The sequence below is a fragment of the Coccinella septempunctata genome, chromosome 1 (assembly GCF_907165205.1).
Source record: "Coccinella septempunctata chromosome 1, icCocSept1.1, whole genome shotgun sequence".
Lineage (NCBI taxonomy): Eukaryota > Metazoa > Arthropoda > Insecta > Coleoptera > Coccinellidae > Coccinella > Coccinella septempunctata.
Genome location: NC_058189.1, coordinates 968304 through 985697, shown reverse-complemented (window position 1 = coordinate 985697; position 17394 = coordinate 968304). Strand labels below are relative to the sequence as shown.

General features: G+C 37.5%; 1 protein-coding gene across 1 annotated transcript in view; it reads left to right on the top strand.

The window, feature by feature from the left end:
- The window catches only part of LOC123308636 (transcriptional regulator Myc-2), a 128992-nt gene that overhangs the window by 47193 nt on the left and 64405 nt on the right, over positions 1-17394 (top strand). Inside the window, exon 4 of the mRNA XM_044891394.1 lies at positions 8705-8749. Coding sequence (XP_044747329.1) covers positions 8705-8749 — 45 coding nt within the window. The remainder of the gene's footprint in view (positions 1-8704; positions 8750-17394) is intronic.

Here is a 17394-nt window from a genome sequence, read left to right as displayed (position 1 = left end):
GGCGTAGATATCCTTCGGATCGCAATAAATATTCAAAATTGACTCAGGAACGTTTCTCAATGGAAAATTTTCATCACTACCAATAAACACTTGACCTGGAGACGAAAGATCACCTCTTATTTGCGTCATCATTATGTTCCATTTATTTTATTTTCTTTTTATTCCGTTTTATTCGTGAAATAGTTTTCCTTTTAAATTTTCATTGTGCTGTTATGAAAATACTTCTGTTCGTTTCAGTTGAACTCTCTGATACTAAATCCATACTGTGGAATGATTCTACTCCATCCGTAGTCTTTTCCTGCTATTTTCGTTGAAGATCTATGTTTGTTTAAATGACAGTTCTTTGAGTACAATAAGGTCCGTTTGCACCAATCCCCCTTAAAAGGAGTACTTAACTAAGCCTCGTTCAAAGTTAATGGATGCTTAATTTTATTCCCAGTTGCACGACTGTGGCTTAACAGAATCTTAAGTAAGGGGCCCTTAAGTTTTTATATCTAGTGATATTTCAGCTTTTTATTTTGGTGCAACTTTATCCTAGTCCAATAAAGCCATTTCATTGGTTGGCCGGTTGCCGATGATCGTTGTCATTTCATTAACCTAACTTTATTGTCCTGTCAGTCAGTGTCAAGGATATTATTATAATATTATCAAAGAGTAACAACTCTTTATTGTTGAATTAGCATTAATATTGATAATGATAATGATTGTCAAATAAAAGGTACCTAAGTTTATATAAGTACAACACTTTCTTTGTAAAGTCTTGTGTGAATTTGTTTTACTAATGTTGAAGAGGAACGTGAAGAAAATGTCCTTATTGCCCTTGTTAGTACGACTACGGTGAATGATTGCCAAGCAAGTGGTGGTAATTTACGAAGGGCACTCAACTTCTCAACAGAAAAAAACAGTTTGTTGCTAACTATAGTATTATTTGTGACACCAAATTGAAAATTAAAAAAGACTGATGGCATTACAATAAAGACGAAAGAAAAGGCTTGGTATTCAGCAATGAATTCATTCAATTTTCAAAATCCATCAAAAATGGGAAGTTCTGCAGCCAGTTCAACAAATTATTTTAGGTTAGAATCCCGCCCTTAAATACCTAAGTGGTCATTACAGGAGCGCTTAAATTTAAGGCTAGCTTTAGCCATTTAAATATCACTTAACGTAATATAAGTTAAGGTTTCATTTTAAGGGACACTTAACACTAAGTGCGTTTGGTGCAAACGGATCTAATAGGGTTAGGGAAAACCTGTTTTTGCTGGGCCTATGTATATACATTTAAACATCACATTTGTCTATCAGGCTTTACTTATGGTTTTGATGTTTTGATCTTTGGTGTTCAAGGAATCGTTAACTGTAACTTTATGTGAACCCACGGAAAATGAATAAGGGTGTTAAATCGTGAGAACAAAGTGGCCACTTCATTTCAACGAGCCATTGGATGTTACAGTCAGGAAAGGCAAGACAATCAGTGTTTTGTCAAGTGGCAGCGTCTTGCTGAGACCATGCCAAAGTCTTCTGACTGCTTGATTTTTTCGGCAAATCATTCGTTTACTTCAAGATTACACAATGAATTGTTCTCGTACAGTATTGACCCCTTAATCGGATTATCACAGACAGGTGGTGTCGGTTTTAGAGTCAGCTACCAAAACCACGATGATATTCTCGCATCGTAGTGGGTTTATACAGACGCCTCCTCCGTTAATGAAATTAGGAGTGATCAAATAGCCTGCAATCTATCACCGTACCTACCGTGGCCCCTTGGAAGTCACTGATCCTGCCGATTGTCTCACTAGCCAGGTATTCCTCCTCATGACTAGCAGTTTGTTGACTTTTAGCGAATCTTAGAACGCACTATATTTGTTTGGTACAGTGAGCGGCGTAGCCTTGACGTTCTGCCCAAAAAAATCGATCGGGTTCGTTAACTCTCTCTATCTCTCTCTCTCTGTCTATGTATGCGTGCAATATTCAGCAGTTGAACGTGTTTTGGCATCGTTAGATCGTCATTAGGGTTTCGGTAAAAGGTGATTGGATTCGGGTCTAAGTCGGAAAAAAAATTGGATGATCTTGTGGACGACAATGATCATTGTTTTCTGTCGCTTCCTTGGACTTTCCTTTTCGATTATGAACAGTTTGGATGATATATGATTATGGTTTTTGCCCAGTTGAATTGGAGCTTGGATATGTGGTACGTGGAAGTCGATGCGGAGGAGATGAGAAGAAAGTTTTAGAGATGATTTTTTTTAAATCCAATTAGGAACTTTATAACATTATAAATTCCTCCTAAACGTACTCTCTCGCAAAGAATCACCCCCCATTTGAATTGGAAGATGAAGAACTTTCCACTTGAGCTTTGAGTTTTTTTAAATCTCTTTCAACCCCAAATATTCGTTATCGGACTTTTTGTGTAACTACTTTGTTGATTTTTTTTCACTATTAAAGTTCGAGGCGAATTTGGCACATACAGGGTGATTATCTGACTCCTACAAACATTTCAACTTAACAGTCGATTCTTGACGTCACAAGAAACGCTTTTCCTATACCATTTTTTCTGATTCGGCCCTGATAAAAAATATAGCCATCTTGAGTTTTTATAATGAGCTGTGCCAACCCTGCGAAAACAAAATTACCATCAGAATAACTAGCTAAATCTGTGCATCTTCAAAACAGAGATGTATTCAGCCGAAGTACCCAATTTTTCAAATTTCACACATACTTTTTAACATCAAATTACTCGAAAACGGCGCATCATACGAGAAAATATGAAGAATACTTTTATTTTACAAAATGTTCAAATATTCATTAGCTAGCGTCCAACTTAGTTCCAAGAGTTGGGTTCTTTGAATTTTTGGCCTTTTTATGGTACTTAATGGTTATAATGAGAAAACTGGAAGAAGTGGGTGATATCTTGGGTTCGCAAAAGATTCATCGAATGGACGAAAAACTATATTCCAAAATTCATTTAATTCGATAAAACCGTTTGTGAGATAAAACCAAAAATAATTTTTTTTAATGGTTTTTCAACAGCCTGTATCTTTAAAACCGAGCCGATTCGGAAAAATGGTATGGGAAAAAAGTGTTTTCTTAAGAATCTACTGTTAAAATATTCAAAGACTCGCCCTGTATATGCCAATCGTCCCAGAAATGCGAATATCCATTCAAAAAAACCAACCCCCTTTAAAATTTTCAGCTTTTAGCGTTAGCCTCGTCCCTTCTAATGAGATCTACGATAATAGTCAGATAATACGATAAAATAGGATGAAATCATTCCCCACTAATGGGTCCCTATCTCCCGATCTTCTCCCTTTCGTTAGTTAGCACGCTTTACCGGCCATGAAATGATCGTTTCCTGCCCGAGTCTAGGCGGCGGGACCTTGACTCGCATTATTCACCTGTCAAAATATTGCCGAGGAAATCTTGGGCAGATGTTGACATACATTCCCCGGGAGTCCTAACAACAAACCTGTTATGGGAGAATTCGAGAAGAACCGAGTCAGATTAATGTCTCTAATTATGCGAAGACACCTGCCGTCGAATATGATAAAAGGCGTATTCGGGAACGAAAAAGATCGTAAAATTTGATCGGTCTAGTTCTTATTAATAGAAATTTTTATAGATTCGTGAAATTTTCTCCCAACGACCTATTTAGTCGTAGCTAGGGAACAATAGGGCCGGCTTTGGGTTAGTAGTTCACTTGGTCACGGTTAATCGAATCCAGAGGCATGGTTCTGCATGCATTGTTTCAGGCATTTTTATTGCCGACCATTAAACTTCCTGGTTCGATCCAGTATCCCCGAAGTGTTTCTAGTTTCTATTTTCGAACCACTAATTTTAGACGATGAGCCGGTGTCGATTTCAAATTTTCGCTTCATTACTTCCTGTGATGCCAATTCGCGCGCCGTATGAGTCAGTAGATCTTCTTTTCTTTTTAATAATCTTTAAACCAGGGTTAAAATCTGTATTGACAAGTGTAAATCTGCTTGTTTACATGTTTAGCTACAATAAGATGGTGTAAACGATTTTTAATTTGGTACTCGTAAAATTCCCTTTGGTTTCCAGCGGGATTCGAACCCGCCACAAGTCTTTCCAACACGGTAGTGTTCCAGGCAACTAACCGTGGAACTGTTTAGACATGGAGAAACTTTGGTTAAGTCGTGAATGACCTTGCCCATTTCAAATACGTCGCTTTTTGGTTAAAATTAATCTGGTCACGTATTTGCAGCATCGATTTAGAAATACGAAATTAACTTGATATTCATTAATTCAAATAGTCTCGAAAACTTGAAATATCACAGAAAAATTCGCCGATAAACCGGTTCTGTTGAAACAATATCGATTATGTCAGTTTTGTCCATTTAAGAAGAATGGGTTTTGATGAACTTTGTTTCTCTATTACACGCTTCGTCGTGAAACATAATTTCTAACATTCCATTCGCCGTCGAGGTAAAAATAATTCTAGTTTCGCCATTATAATCAACAAAAGAGACCATCTAGAAATAAAAACACGCACAATTTATTTTATTGAGATTTTTACGTTTCGATTCACGACGGGAGTAGTACCTTGAAACCGAGAACGTTTCGTGATTATTGGGACGCACGTGTTATTGCCGTGTAGATAAAATAAATTTCGGGTCTCTGAGGAAATGTCACCGGATAAAAATGTTGATATGATAATTATATTCGACATTGGCGCTTCTTCGTCGGTCGATTTGTATTCCGCGGGGATTTCAGGGATGGGCAATCGGAAAATTTTCGTGTTTCATCCATCTTGGGCACTTTTATACAGGGTGCCCGCGCCATGAGGCAGCGGTTGATTACTCTAATTCTATTAACTCTACAAAAAAGAATTTCGAATAAAAGTTGCCTCTTTTTCAGTAGAGCATCTCCTAAAATTATTTAGAACTATACAAAGTGTTTCGTTTCTTCTGCACAGCTATCAACTTCGTTATTTTAAATGGAACACCCTATATATTTTTACATTTTTGAATTCCTCGTTTAATTTGAATATAAGTTTGATAATAAAACTATGTCTGAATTCTCAACGGTTTTCGAGAAATTTGACTTTTTATTAATATTTTGACAGTTTGAGGTGCTTACATAAAGGACTATAGCTGCGTCCCTATTCTATGTAATTGACTCAAATTTGGACTGTGTCTAGTCAACTAATGATACACTATAAATTTTCTTCGTTAATAACCATATTATATACAGGGTCCACGAAAACGTAGATCCATTATCAAAACAGAAATTCATCAAAATCTTTTTTAAAGGCAACCCATATTTTTTTCTGTGTATTATTTAAACATTTTTTGTTCGCTCTTAGTTGTTTTTAATAATAAACAGAAAAAAATATGGGTTGCCATTTAAAAAAATGAAGATTTTAATCAATTTCTGTCTTGATAATGGACTTACGTTTTCGTGGACCCTGTATATAATATGGTTATTTACAAAGAAAATTTTTAATGTTTCATTTATTGACTAGACACAGTCCAAATTTGAATCAATTACATAGAATAGGGACGGAGCCATAGTCCTTTATGTAAGTACCTCAAACTGTCAAAATATTAATAAAAAGTCAAATTTCTCGAAAACCGTTGAGATTTCAGACATAGTTGTGTCATCAAACTTATATTCAAATTCAACAAGGAATTCAAAAATGTAAAAATATATAGGGTGTTCCATTTAAAATAACGAAGTTGATAGCTGTGCATAAGAAACGAAACACTTTGTATAGTTCCAAATAATGTCAGGAGATGCTCTACTTAAAAAGAGGAAAGTTTTATTTGAAACTCTTTTTTGTATAGTTAATAGAATGATGGCGCGGAGACCCTGTATAGATGGAATCTACTGAAATGATTTTTTTTTCAATTCAATGAAAGTTGGCATCTGAAGAAACAATTCAAAACGAAAAAATATTTTAAGCTTGTCAGTGAATTCTACGTGAAAAAGTGCCTGTAGACAGTTCAAGTTTCTGACCTGTAACTTCAAAGACAAAGAAGTCTTTTCGAAATCTCATTTTTTGCTAATAACTCAGGAACGAAGAATCGTAGGAAGCTACGGTTTTCACCATTCTTTGTTTCTCTGAAAAAGAGCAAAGAAATGTGTCACCGGTTTTGCTCTAGCTATTCTAGTTTCCGAGACCACAGTTCACACCTAATTAAAAACTCATCGTGGAGTTTCACCGTATAAAAGAAGACAGAGCTTTTTTATCGAATCCAGAGTGCGAGAAAATTCTTTAAAAGAAGTTCGGAAATGATAAACAAACGCATTTTCCGCCATGGCCGCCCTTCTTTGCAATCTTTTTGTTTCGATCCCCTCCTACGTTGCGAGAAAATCGAAGAAGAAGAAGAAGCGCTGGTTCAGTGAAACGAAATACGTTACGGCCATGCTGGGCACGTTTCCGTCATTTCAATCTCCGCGATTTTTTCCCTGAACGAAGGAAGCGTTTTGCGCCGTCCCTCCGTCCTGGGGTCCATTTAAATTTCGAAGGTCGAAAGGTCACGGTCCTACGGGAAGATGGACCGTCTAGAAATTGCGTATGACTCATCAATTTGGGGCCATTAGCTGTTTTCGGCGACGAAATGTCACCTTCAAACTGACGCTAAACGAATTAGCGAAATTAGAACGTGGCTACTCGCGTTTAATTATTGATGTCTCCAAATTTTTGTCGGTCTTTCGGTCTGTTAATTTCTCCAGGGGGTTATTCGTGTCTGCCTTCAGAATTGTCAAGGCTCACTTTTGAGAATGTTATCGTTTTTCCCCTCTTGTTTTATTTTTCCCTGAGCGTCTGAGAGCGAAAACGCCAATGATATCTATCAGAAACGGTGGCCGTGCGATATGCGATGTTGAAATGACGACGTTTTGTTTACTGTCAAGGTCGGCGGCCGCCGCCGCAGAGGAGAATTTGGGGCCCGCAGCCACCCGCCCGAAATTCGGGGGCGTCCTTGCCGCGCGACGTCAGCGCCGCTCGGGCCGCTGACCGACGCCTCGTGCGAAGGTCGCGACAAGCTTTTCCGTTTCCCCCGACCGTACCTCAGACGGCGGGAAAGAGCCGGTTCGACGTTGCCGCGAGGAACGGAAAAACGGGAGATTAGATTCGAACTAGGATGATGGAAATTTGATTGACACCTTTATAAGTAAATGTCGTCATCCTTCTTGAGCACTTCACCCTTTGTTTTTTTTATCAAACAGTTAACAATCGGAACTCCAAAGCCAAAGAAAGTTTTTTTACCCCATGGGGGTTCGAAACCGAGCCCTTTCGGTTCATAGCTAGGATTCCTACCACCAGACTAATCACCTGTGTAGGTGATTTGAAATTATTTTGAATAACTCTTTTTAATTATCTTGATCTAGACCGTGTTTCATCCATTTTCGATTCGTTATCTCCAATAATTAACGTTTGAAATCGAATGAGCCAAAAGGCACTGGAAAACGACTTTTTAACAAAAACTCTTGGATAAGATTTTGAAATTTGAGGAGTGGTGTCATAAAAAACCTATTTTCGAAAACGTTGAAGTTGGATAGATGAAATTCAAGATTCGTGTGTACCTATACAGGGTGAGCCTTTGACTCGTACAAATATTTCGACTCAAGAGAGTTCAAAAGAAACACTTTTTTTCCTACACAATTTTTTCTGATTCGAAGTTCTGAGCTTTGCCACCCCTGAAAAGAACAAAATAACCTTCAGAATAACTAGCTAAATCTGTGACACTACACATCTGTAAATCTTCCAAACAGAGTTTAATTCAGCTAAAGTACCCAATTTTTCAAATTTCACAGATACTTTTTGAATTTTGGACATCAAATTACTCGAAAACGGCGCATTATATGAGAAAATATGAAGAATACTTTTATTTTACAAAACGATCAAATATTCATTAGATAGCGTCCAACTTATTTTCAAGAGTTGGTTTCTTTGAATTTTTGGTATTTTTATGGTACGTTACGGTCATAATGAGGAAACTGGAAGACGTGGGTGATATCTTGTATTCGAAAAATATTCATCAAATAAATGAAAAACTATATTCCGGAATTCATTTCATTCGATAAAACCATTTGTGAGATATAACTAAAAATGACATTTTTTATGGTTTTTCAACAGCCTGTATCTTTTAAACCTAGCCGATTCGCGAAAAATCGTAAGGGAAAAACTGTTTCTTTTGACCTCAAGAATGTACTGTTGAAATATTTATATACGAGTCAAGACTCACCCTGCATATAGTTTTCTATACTGCAGAAGATTGTCTGATGCTGATTCGAATCTTTTAATATTATATACCCATTACAGTTAACTCTCTGTAAATCAACTGTGATGAACGTCTTTTCTGGTTTTTAAGTGTCTTTCTTTCAATTCCCATTAGAATGTTGGAAGCAATATTTCAACCATTGTGAGTGATTTGCTGCGTTTTGATAGGTTTCGGTGAAAGGTTTTTCAATGAAATTGTGGGTTTTGTGATGGATATCCATAACAGTAAATAAGCCTTCTTTCTCCCTTTACTTTCGAGAAGTCATTGGATTTTTATTGATTTCCTTGTTTGCCACCAAAAGAGCTTTTACTTTAACAGTCGATTACGAGTAAAATTGAAGTATTTTACCTTTTATCATGTTTATTCTATTATAAATTTATATTTCTCTTTGGAATTCAGAAGAAATGATTATATTATTATCCTTAGTTGACAGAGAGTATCAATTATTTTTTTTTCAGGTGGATCCACCCCTCCCCGATGCGATTCGGTCAAGAGTTTAGAAGGTGAGTTGAAAATTTTCAAAAATGTCAAAATGTGAGACAACTGCTTGTCTTGGATGTTTCACGTTGATGTGTCTGTGACGAAGAAAAGTTTTGTAACCGATAAGAGAGGTACGGAGAGTGCTGTTTACAAGATTGTTTATCAAACAAACAATGGTTATATAATTGATTTAGTGCGGTCGTGCGTAATCGTTCGAGGGACAGGTTTATCATTAGTAAATAATGGCGGTTAATCGAGTTTAATTTTCATTCATGTGAACATCGATGGTTAACGAGGCGGCAGGTTAATAACCCGGGGAATACGCCAGAAGTCACTTTTTTAGCATCAGGTGTTGCACCGTCATCGACGTCCTCGTCATTCGCTTGACGTCATCGTTCCTGATGAGATTTTTCCCATTCTCCGGAATACCCTTTTGAGATTTTGCCCACCCTGTACAGGGTGGGCAAAATTCGTTGTCTACTGAAGGGATCTCGAGAACTATAGCAGCTAGAAGAAAACGGATGACACATTCTCCAGCTCTTTTTTCTTGACTAATCTAAAACTGAAAACAGACCCAGCCTAACAGTCATAGATTTTGAGTTATGAACGAAAATTGAGAAATTGTCATTTTCAATGAAGCTGAATAACTCGCTTATTTCAACTCGTATTCGAAATCTGTTGTTACATTCTACGGGCACTTTTTATGAGGAATTCGAATATGATATTAATAAATTTTTTGATCCAGTCGTTTTCGAGATACGACAGGGATTTCTGATTTTTCAAATGTAAACTATAGTTGAAACTTCTTTCATCTTGCTGCAATTTTTTTTGCTGATTTCAAAAATGTATGATATGTCGCTATTCACATGAATATAACGTAAGAAAAAAAATTCAATACTTTTTCCTGCTTTTCGATTCACTGTTGAATTTTCAGTAGGCTGGCGTAACCATAGCGACCGTTGAAAATGCATTATGGTTCGTGAACTCCACATAATCCTATGTGAACTCAACCTTCTGTGATAAGAATCACCGACTGACGAATAATTATTTCTTTTATATATCGATATCGAGATCAATATCCTCTTAAAGAGAGTAAAAGACTTTCGTCTGTTTATTAAAGAAGAAAATTTATTCAATTATCGTTTTTCTATTTATGAAAGAATCTTCAAGAGTCAGTAATATAATAAATAAAATACGATACCTATCTATAATTATAATTTTTACAGAAGTAAGATGATAAAAAATAGGTATTTCTGTCAACGGTAGTATTCGAATTGTGAACCATCGTAAGATAAGCATGCCAAACATCGCGAGAACAAACGATGGCAAATTAATCATCGAAATATTTATTCAGCAATCCGTGATTTCAATCATAGAGGCTCAGGTTCACAAAAGATAATGCATATTCAACGGTTGCTATGGTATCCCAGCCTACTTATAATTCAACAAAGAATCGAAAAGCAGGAAAAAGTATTGAATTTTTTCTCGTTCATGTGAATAGCGACATATGATAGAATAGAATAGAATAGAACTTTCAACTATAGTTTTCATTTGAAAAATCAGAAATCCCTGTCGTATCTCGAAAATGACTGGATCGAAAAATTTCTCAATATCATATTCGAATTCCTCATAAAAAAGTGCCTGTAGAATGTAACAACGGATTTCGAATACGAGTTTAAATAAGCGAGTTATTCAGCTTCATTGAAAATGACAATTTCTCAATTTTCGGTCATAACTCAAAATCTATGAGCGTTAGGCTGGATCTGTTTTCAGATTTGGAATAGTCAGGAAAAAAGAACTCGAGAATGTGTCATCCGTTTTCTTCTAGCTGCTATAGTTCTCGAGTTCCTCTCAGTAGACAACGAATTTTGCCCACCCTGTACATTAGAACAAGAGGGCGAACTGTAGACGACGAATTGATGCTACCTTTGCAATATCGCAGAAAAATTGGGGAACAATACATCAAGTCGATTAGTTTTCTGTTCCTAGCCAATTTCGCATTCATTTGACGCCAAAGCATTGCGCGTAAACGACTGCTTCATAGCCTCCCGGGATCCTCCCGTGCATATCCTGCGGATCGCGTCATCGCAACTTGACAGAAACCGATAGTGCAACGCGAGTAACAATGTAGATACTCATCGCCAAGACACACACACACACACATATTTGTAGAAGGGCATTGACATTCGCGTGGCGTGCGGTTTTAGACCGTCCCTTGCCGCATCGTTCATTGAGCGAAGGTTCGAATTACGCGATACTGAAGGAGGTTTAGGTGCAAGGAACGTTCAACTATGCACTAAAAATAGTTGGGAGCAGGTTGGGTTTCTCCTTCCCGGTGGGAAGTTGCTGCTTTCCGAGAAAACGCTTTTCTCCTCGTGCGAAGTTGCGGACTCGTCTTTTTCTTGGTCTGTGGGCGCAAACTTTGTTCCAGGATGATGCTCCGAGCTGGAAGAAGCATTTTTCGACGCGGTAGATCATTTTGTCCGAATACTATTTTGTATCTCTACTATTCGGAATATAGCAGCTTTGGGTGAGTTGTGTACCTGGATGGGTGCCCGTCTTGACCCTCCAACTATCAAGAATTTAAGAGCGTTGCAAATAATCCTCAAACTCTCAATTGAAATGATAGAAGAAAGAACAATGCTGATACTGAAAGGAAAAACGTTAGGAAAATTTCTTTTTCCGTGTTCATTTTCTGCGTCGTTTTCGATCGCCCAACCTGCGATTTCCCTTTTATTCCAATGGAAAACGGCTGATTTACATTGAATGTCGGCGAAAGTTCGGATGAACACGTGGTTTTATTACGTAGTGTAAGGATATGGCGCTGAATATGTATAAGGACGTGGTCGTCTGTAGCCCCCCGAATCTACACCCGTCCGTTTTTCCCGTTCCATCGTCGCCCACTCAAAAGGCCCGTGCCCATTCATGCCCTCACACCTACATAACCTCAATGATCGTTTAAAGTTCATTCAACAACCACACGCTCGTTTCATTCATGCCGAACACTCCTCACCTTATTATTTTCTGTTTGTTTTCACAAATCTTCACAACTATTTTGAGATTCTGAACAGAAAGGTTCATAAAGCACGGTTTTTCATCGATAGAAACAATGATGGATGCTTTCCACACTTCCGAATGAGTGGAAAACTGCCTTGGGAAAATTTCCATGATGAATTTAGCTTTCGAAGGAGCTAATTGAAAATGGAGTAGTATTACGGCAGGTATCAATTATTATTATGGTTGATACGCTTTCCGGTTCGTAATGATATGAGGTGGCTGAATAATTGTATCTATTAAAATTGTGGGGTGATAAATGCAGCGAGAATTGCATGTTTTATCTTGCCTTTGATACGTCACGTTTGCGGAAGTAGTTGCTGCGTTACATAAACAGTACATTTCGTTGACTACTTGTGCAGAAGAGGGTATTGAGGCTTCTCAAGAAGCGATATTCGATCGTTGTACTGATCCCAGAATCTGGGAGGTTTTTTGTCACTACACGTTCTTCATATGAAGGGATATACGTGTCAAATTTTTATTCTTTTCTCTACAGAATGAATCTTTCACTCGTGCAAATATTTTAACTGTAGATCCTTGAGGTGAAAAGAAACACTTTTTTCCTATACCATTTTTCCTGACCCGGCCCTGATAAAAAGATATAGCCATTTTAAGTTTTCATCATGAGCTGTGCCACCCCTGGAAAAACAAAATTAGCTTCAGAATAACAAGCTATACTCCATTCAATTATATCTTAGCACTCGGTTGGTCATGGAAATTTGACACATTTCACTCTGTATACTACGAAAATGTGGGGTTTTGACGATTGTCAAGATATTTTTGGGTTTTAAATCAACGCTATGTTGCCCGTTCTACGTAAAAGTTTCTGTTATTACGTATTTTATCACAATGTCGAATCTCTTCGGAACATATGTGACGAACATAATTGAAGTTTATACAAACTGATTGAAGGCATAACAAATCCTGTTATTTGCATGGAAAATACAAGAGATCAGTATAATATCATAATATGCATTAGCTTGAGGAGAGTAAATGTTGGATATCTTCTTTGGCTAAAGTTTGAATACGTTTATCAGTTTTAGATTTCAAAAATATTAACCCGAAGATGAAATGCATATGATGCAGTGGTTGGGAATGGGTATCTCCCGAAGGAATTAGCAGATAATTACAAGAATGTCAAATTCTTCAACAAAAATCATCTTGCATCAATATAAGTAAAATGAATTGAAGGAAGTTTCAAGTCAAGATGAACTTCACCTTTGAACAAAAATTTCACATTAATAAGCAATTAACAAGACGACTGGCCCGTATTTGTGGCTGTTCATCTTAATACATTGATATAATAATAATATGTAATTAGGTATTTATTGGTACCTTAAGACATTTATAATGTATAGGACAAGTCAAATGAAAAATAGAAAAATCAATTTTCAGGAACTTATTCTACGATGACATTTAACGAAAATCCTGTAGTAAACTTTTCGCATTAATTCACTCAAACATAAAATTCTCAAATGCCACCACTTTTTTTGGGTCTCCCAATAGAAGGAAATTCTTTGTCATCCTCTTCATTCACAATCTTTCTGATTGTGGAAATGATCAGCTGAAATATAAGTCGTTTAGATTCAGATGAAACATTATATAAATTCTCTTACATTGAATATGTTCGCTACCGTCTGACGTATTGTGGATTTTAGAATATCAGGGTATAACTATTTGAATGTGCGGATCTGAATTCTTTAGCACTTCCTGAAACCCTGTCTTTTTTTTCAATCACTTTCGGCATTTTCGTAATAAAAATTGATATTAGTTGTGACAACGGCGTTATGACATTAACGACATTTCATGAGTGCCAACCTTACTCCGTTCTAGTTACAAAAACTTGTGAGATAAGAGTAAAAATAACATTTTTTATGGTTTTTTAACAGCCTGTATCTTTTAAACCGAGCCAATTCGGTAAAAAACGTTGAAGGAAAAAAGTGTTTCTTCTGACCTCAAGAATCTACCGTTGAAATATTTGTCTCACCCTGTACAAAGTATTCAAGATGGCTGAGATGCAACCACTAGAATTTCGACAAAATTCCAAGTACGGATCTAGAGCATTGGAAAAACGAAAGAAAACGTAACATATGGCTGGACAATAAATGCTTCAGTACATCCGAGTCTATCTGATTAGTTGCATCAGGTCACGTGAAAAACATTGTTGTATCGTGCGATATGGTTGAGTCAGTCATTACGAGATACGTGTCTTCCCATTGCTTTGCAATAATTCAGATAACAAATGATCTATTTTTAATTGTACAGGTGATTTTTGGTGGAACGCTTCTTTTTGACCAGTTCTACCTTTTGTTACAAAAAAGTGTAAGCTGAATACACCCTGTATAGGTTTTTTCCTCTGGGTCCATGAATAGGATGCTGAAAAACCCCGGACAACTTTCTCTTCCCCCGAAACAGGTCGAAAAATGCAGAAAAAACCGGGCCATCTTTCAAAACGGCAATTTCTCAAGTCGACTAATTGGAAACCGCCAATTAATCTCGGGGTCCAGATTCCGCTGCGCTTCGCTTGTACAGAAATTATCGAAAAATGAAAAACTCGCCGGTAAATGAATTCCCCCATCCCAAATTGAGAAATTTATCAGCGAGGGATCCCGAACCGACCAGAATTCAGGAACGCGACCGGTTAGAGAGACCGCATTAAAGATGCATCGCCCAGATAATTAGCCGAAATTAAGCGAAAAAACGTGGTATAATGACAGTTCACATCGGTCCGGTTACACCCCGCTAAGAAAACAATAATTTTAACGAGGTCCGTATGTAAGTGAAGCAGGAGAAGAAGAAGAAGAACCGGCCCGCGGATGACGATTCTTCGATGATTGACCGATAGTCGATGCCGGTAACGGGAGCGCAGATATGCCGGCGCGGGCAAAAAGTCGCTCACGGTTCGGGGAACCTCGAATACGTCCAGTTAATTGGTGGGCCCAGGAATGCGAGCGGTTTTTTTTTCGCTTTGGCCGATCGATTTTTTTCGGACAGGCCGCCTTCGTCGGACACGCTGCGTATAATGCGACATATCCCGTTGTTAGAGATGCGAGAGCTCCCCGATTGGACTTTTTCACGAAATTAAGTTTTTCCGATAATGAATCCTTATGCAATCGTATAATACAGGGTGTTCCTAAATTGAACGTACAAACGAAAAGGGGAGGTTCCTTAAGTGAGTTTAAGAAAAAAAAGTCCCATAAACATGGGGTCGCAAACGTTTCGTTTTCGAGATACAGAGTGTTGAAGTTTGAATTTTTTTCAAGTTTTTTTCTCATAGTATCTACACTTCACAAGATATTCAACTGAAATTTGGCATAGATATTACATTTTAGAGTTCTCACCACGTGACATGGCAATTTCGATAGAAGATCTACAGGGTGATATTTTTTCTGGAACACTGCCACCTGTTCTTCTGCAGAACTTTTTTTTGGTGAGCAACTGTTAATTTGAAAAAATTTAAAAAGAAGCTTTGTTCTTATACTAAACTTTTCGGTCTCTTGTAGTTTTGTCGTATCTACCAACGATTTCGAGAAAAAAAATTTTGAACGATTCTCTCGAAATCCTCGTGAAAATCCAAATTATGATAGGAAGGCCACTTTGTAAGCTGTGGTGAATGAATTCAGTGTCAGTTTTTATGGAAATTTTCCTGATCTGTAGCGATGATTCATAAAGATTCTTGTGAAGTGTAGATACTATGAGAAAAAAAACTTGAAAAACATTCAAACTTCAACACTCTGTATCTCGAAAACGAAACGTTTGCGACCCCATGTTTATGGGACTTTTTTTTCTTGAACTCACCTAAGGAATCTCACCCTGTATAGTTGGGGAGCCGAAGAGGAAAATTCGGGATTTACTCGAACCTACCTCTACCAACAATTAGACCTGTATATAGGGAGAATTGTCTATGACAGCCTGTCAGAATAGTAAAAAAAAACGATCATTGTACATACTCGAGCGTGTCAGATTAAGATATATGTGGTTAATTACATGTTGAAAAGTATATATTCTCTCAATCTGACACTTTGAATGTGTCGAAAATGTGTGGGAGGTCGCCAAAGTTGCAAAAAAAAAGTCACGTGTACATTCTCGAGCGCGGTGGCGTTTTTTCTTATTTTGAAGCTAATGATTCAAGAAAAACGGAAAAAATATAATCTGACAGTTTTATCAAGCCGAAACAATAAAAATTGGCCATAAAGGTCACAAAAATCAGTTTTTTTGAATCATCTCCTCCCCTGGGCTTCAAATCTTTTTCGCATTCATTATTAAAGTTGTAGAGCCTAACATTTTCCACAAATTTTGTCCCAAGCAATTTTTTCTACGTTCAAACGTTTTCGAGATATATGGCGATTAATGCGAGGTGTTTAGCGATACATGCTGAAGCGAAAATTCACTCGTTGGAAAATAGTACATTCTAAGGTTCAGTCACAGACAACACTAAAATTTTCGTGACTAATTTCGAAATTGTCATCATAGAAATACCTTGTCATTTTGACAATTGTAGATTAGACTGGGATTCTACATTGACCTTGCCCTTTCGCATGTGTGGCTAAGCTCCTTGCCCTTATCGCCCTCTAACTCGAGAACGGTTAAGAGTATGTAAAATTGCTTCAGACAAAAGTTGTGCACAACTCATTATGAAAACTTAAAATGGCTATATCTGGTCGGTTCCATGGCCAACCGAGTGCTAAAATAAAAGTGAATGGATTATATCTAAAACTTCTCCCAAACGTTGATGTTCAATGGTGAGAACACGACAATAAATTTCGATACCTCATTTTGGCGCGAAATTCGAAAGTTACAACAAGCCCCAAGCATAGAAATTCAAATGATCGTCATCGAGATGCGCCAAAAACCCCCCAGCTTGTTTCACAGTCCCTAACCCCCTCTCGAAAGTGCCAATTAAAAGGCGAGTAAGCTGAATTTATTAGATTTTCACACGAGCACAATAAACATCTGTCGAACTGGACTAATCCCTCACGAAAGAATAACACCGACAAAAGATCATCCGAATCGGGGTTGTCAAAGTTCAATATACGGAGGGAAAAGTGGAAGGCATCGACACATAATAATGGGTGTAGAGAACAAATTGTAACGTTTTTTATGTGCGCGTAAAAGGAACCTCCCTCCTTCCTGTTCGGCGTAAAAAAGCGAGAAGATAGTAAAAAATTAGACGTAGAGACGCTTTGACATCGGAAGTATCGGGTGTTGATGATGGACTAGTTTCAGATCAGGTATATAGTGCGTATTCAGGTCGATGTCGATAGTTCGTTCTCACGTTCACAACAATTTGTTAGGGCGTTTTTTAAAATTATTTCGTATTCCTTTTATGGACGTATTAAACATTTTTGGCTCTTTTCCATCGCACCTTCTTTGTTTCGTGCAGAGAAGGTTTGCAATTTGAGACATATTTCTTCACCAACTAAACGTGATCGATTGGTGTGTATCAAAATAATTGAGTCTTCTAATTGTCCAGATTTTACTTTGAAGCGGTTCGGCGCAGAGATTTAACTGCGACTTCAAAGCGATTGTTTGCATCTCCTGTCGTCCCCCGCTACATAAAACGCACTATAAAACGTTTTATGCGAATAGGAATTTCATTAATCCCACAGGAACT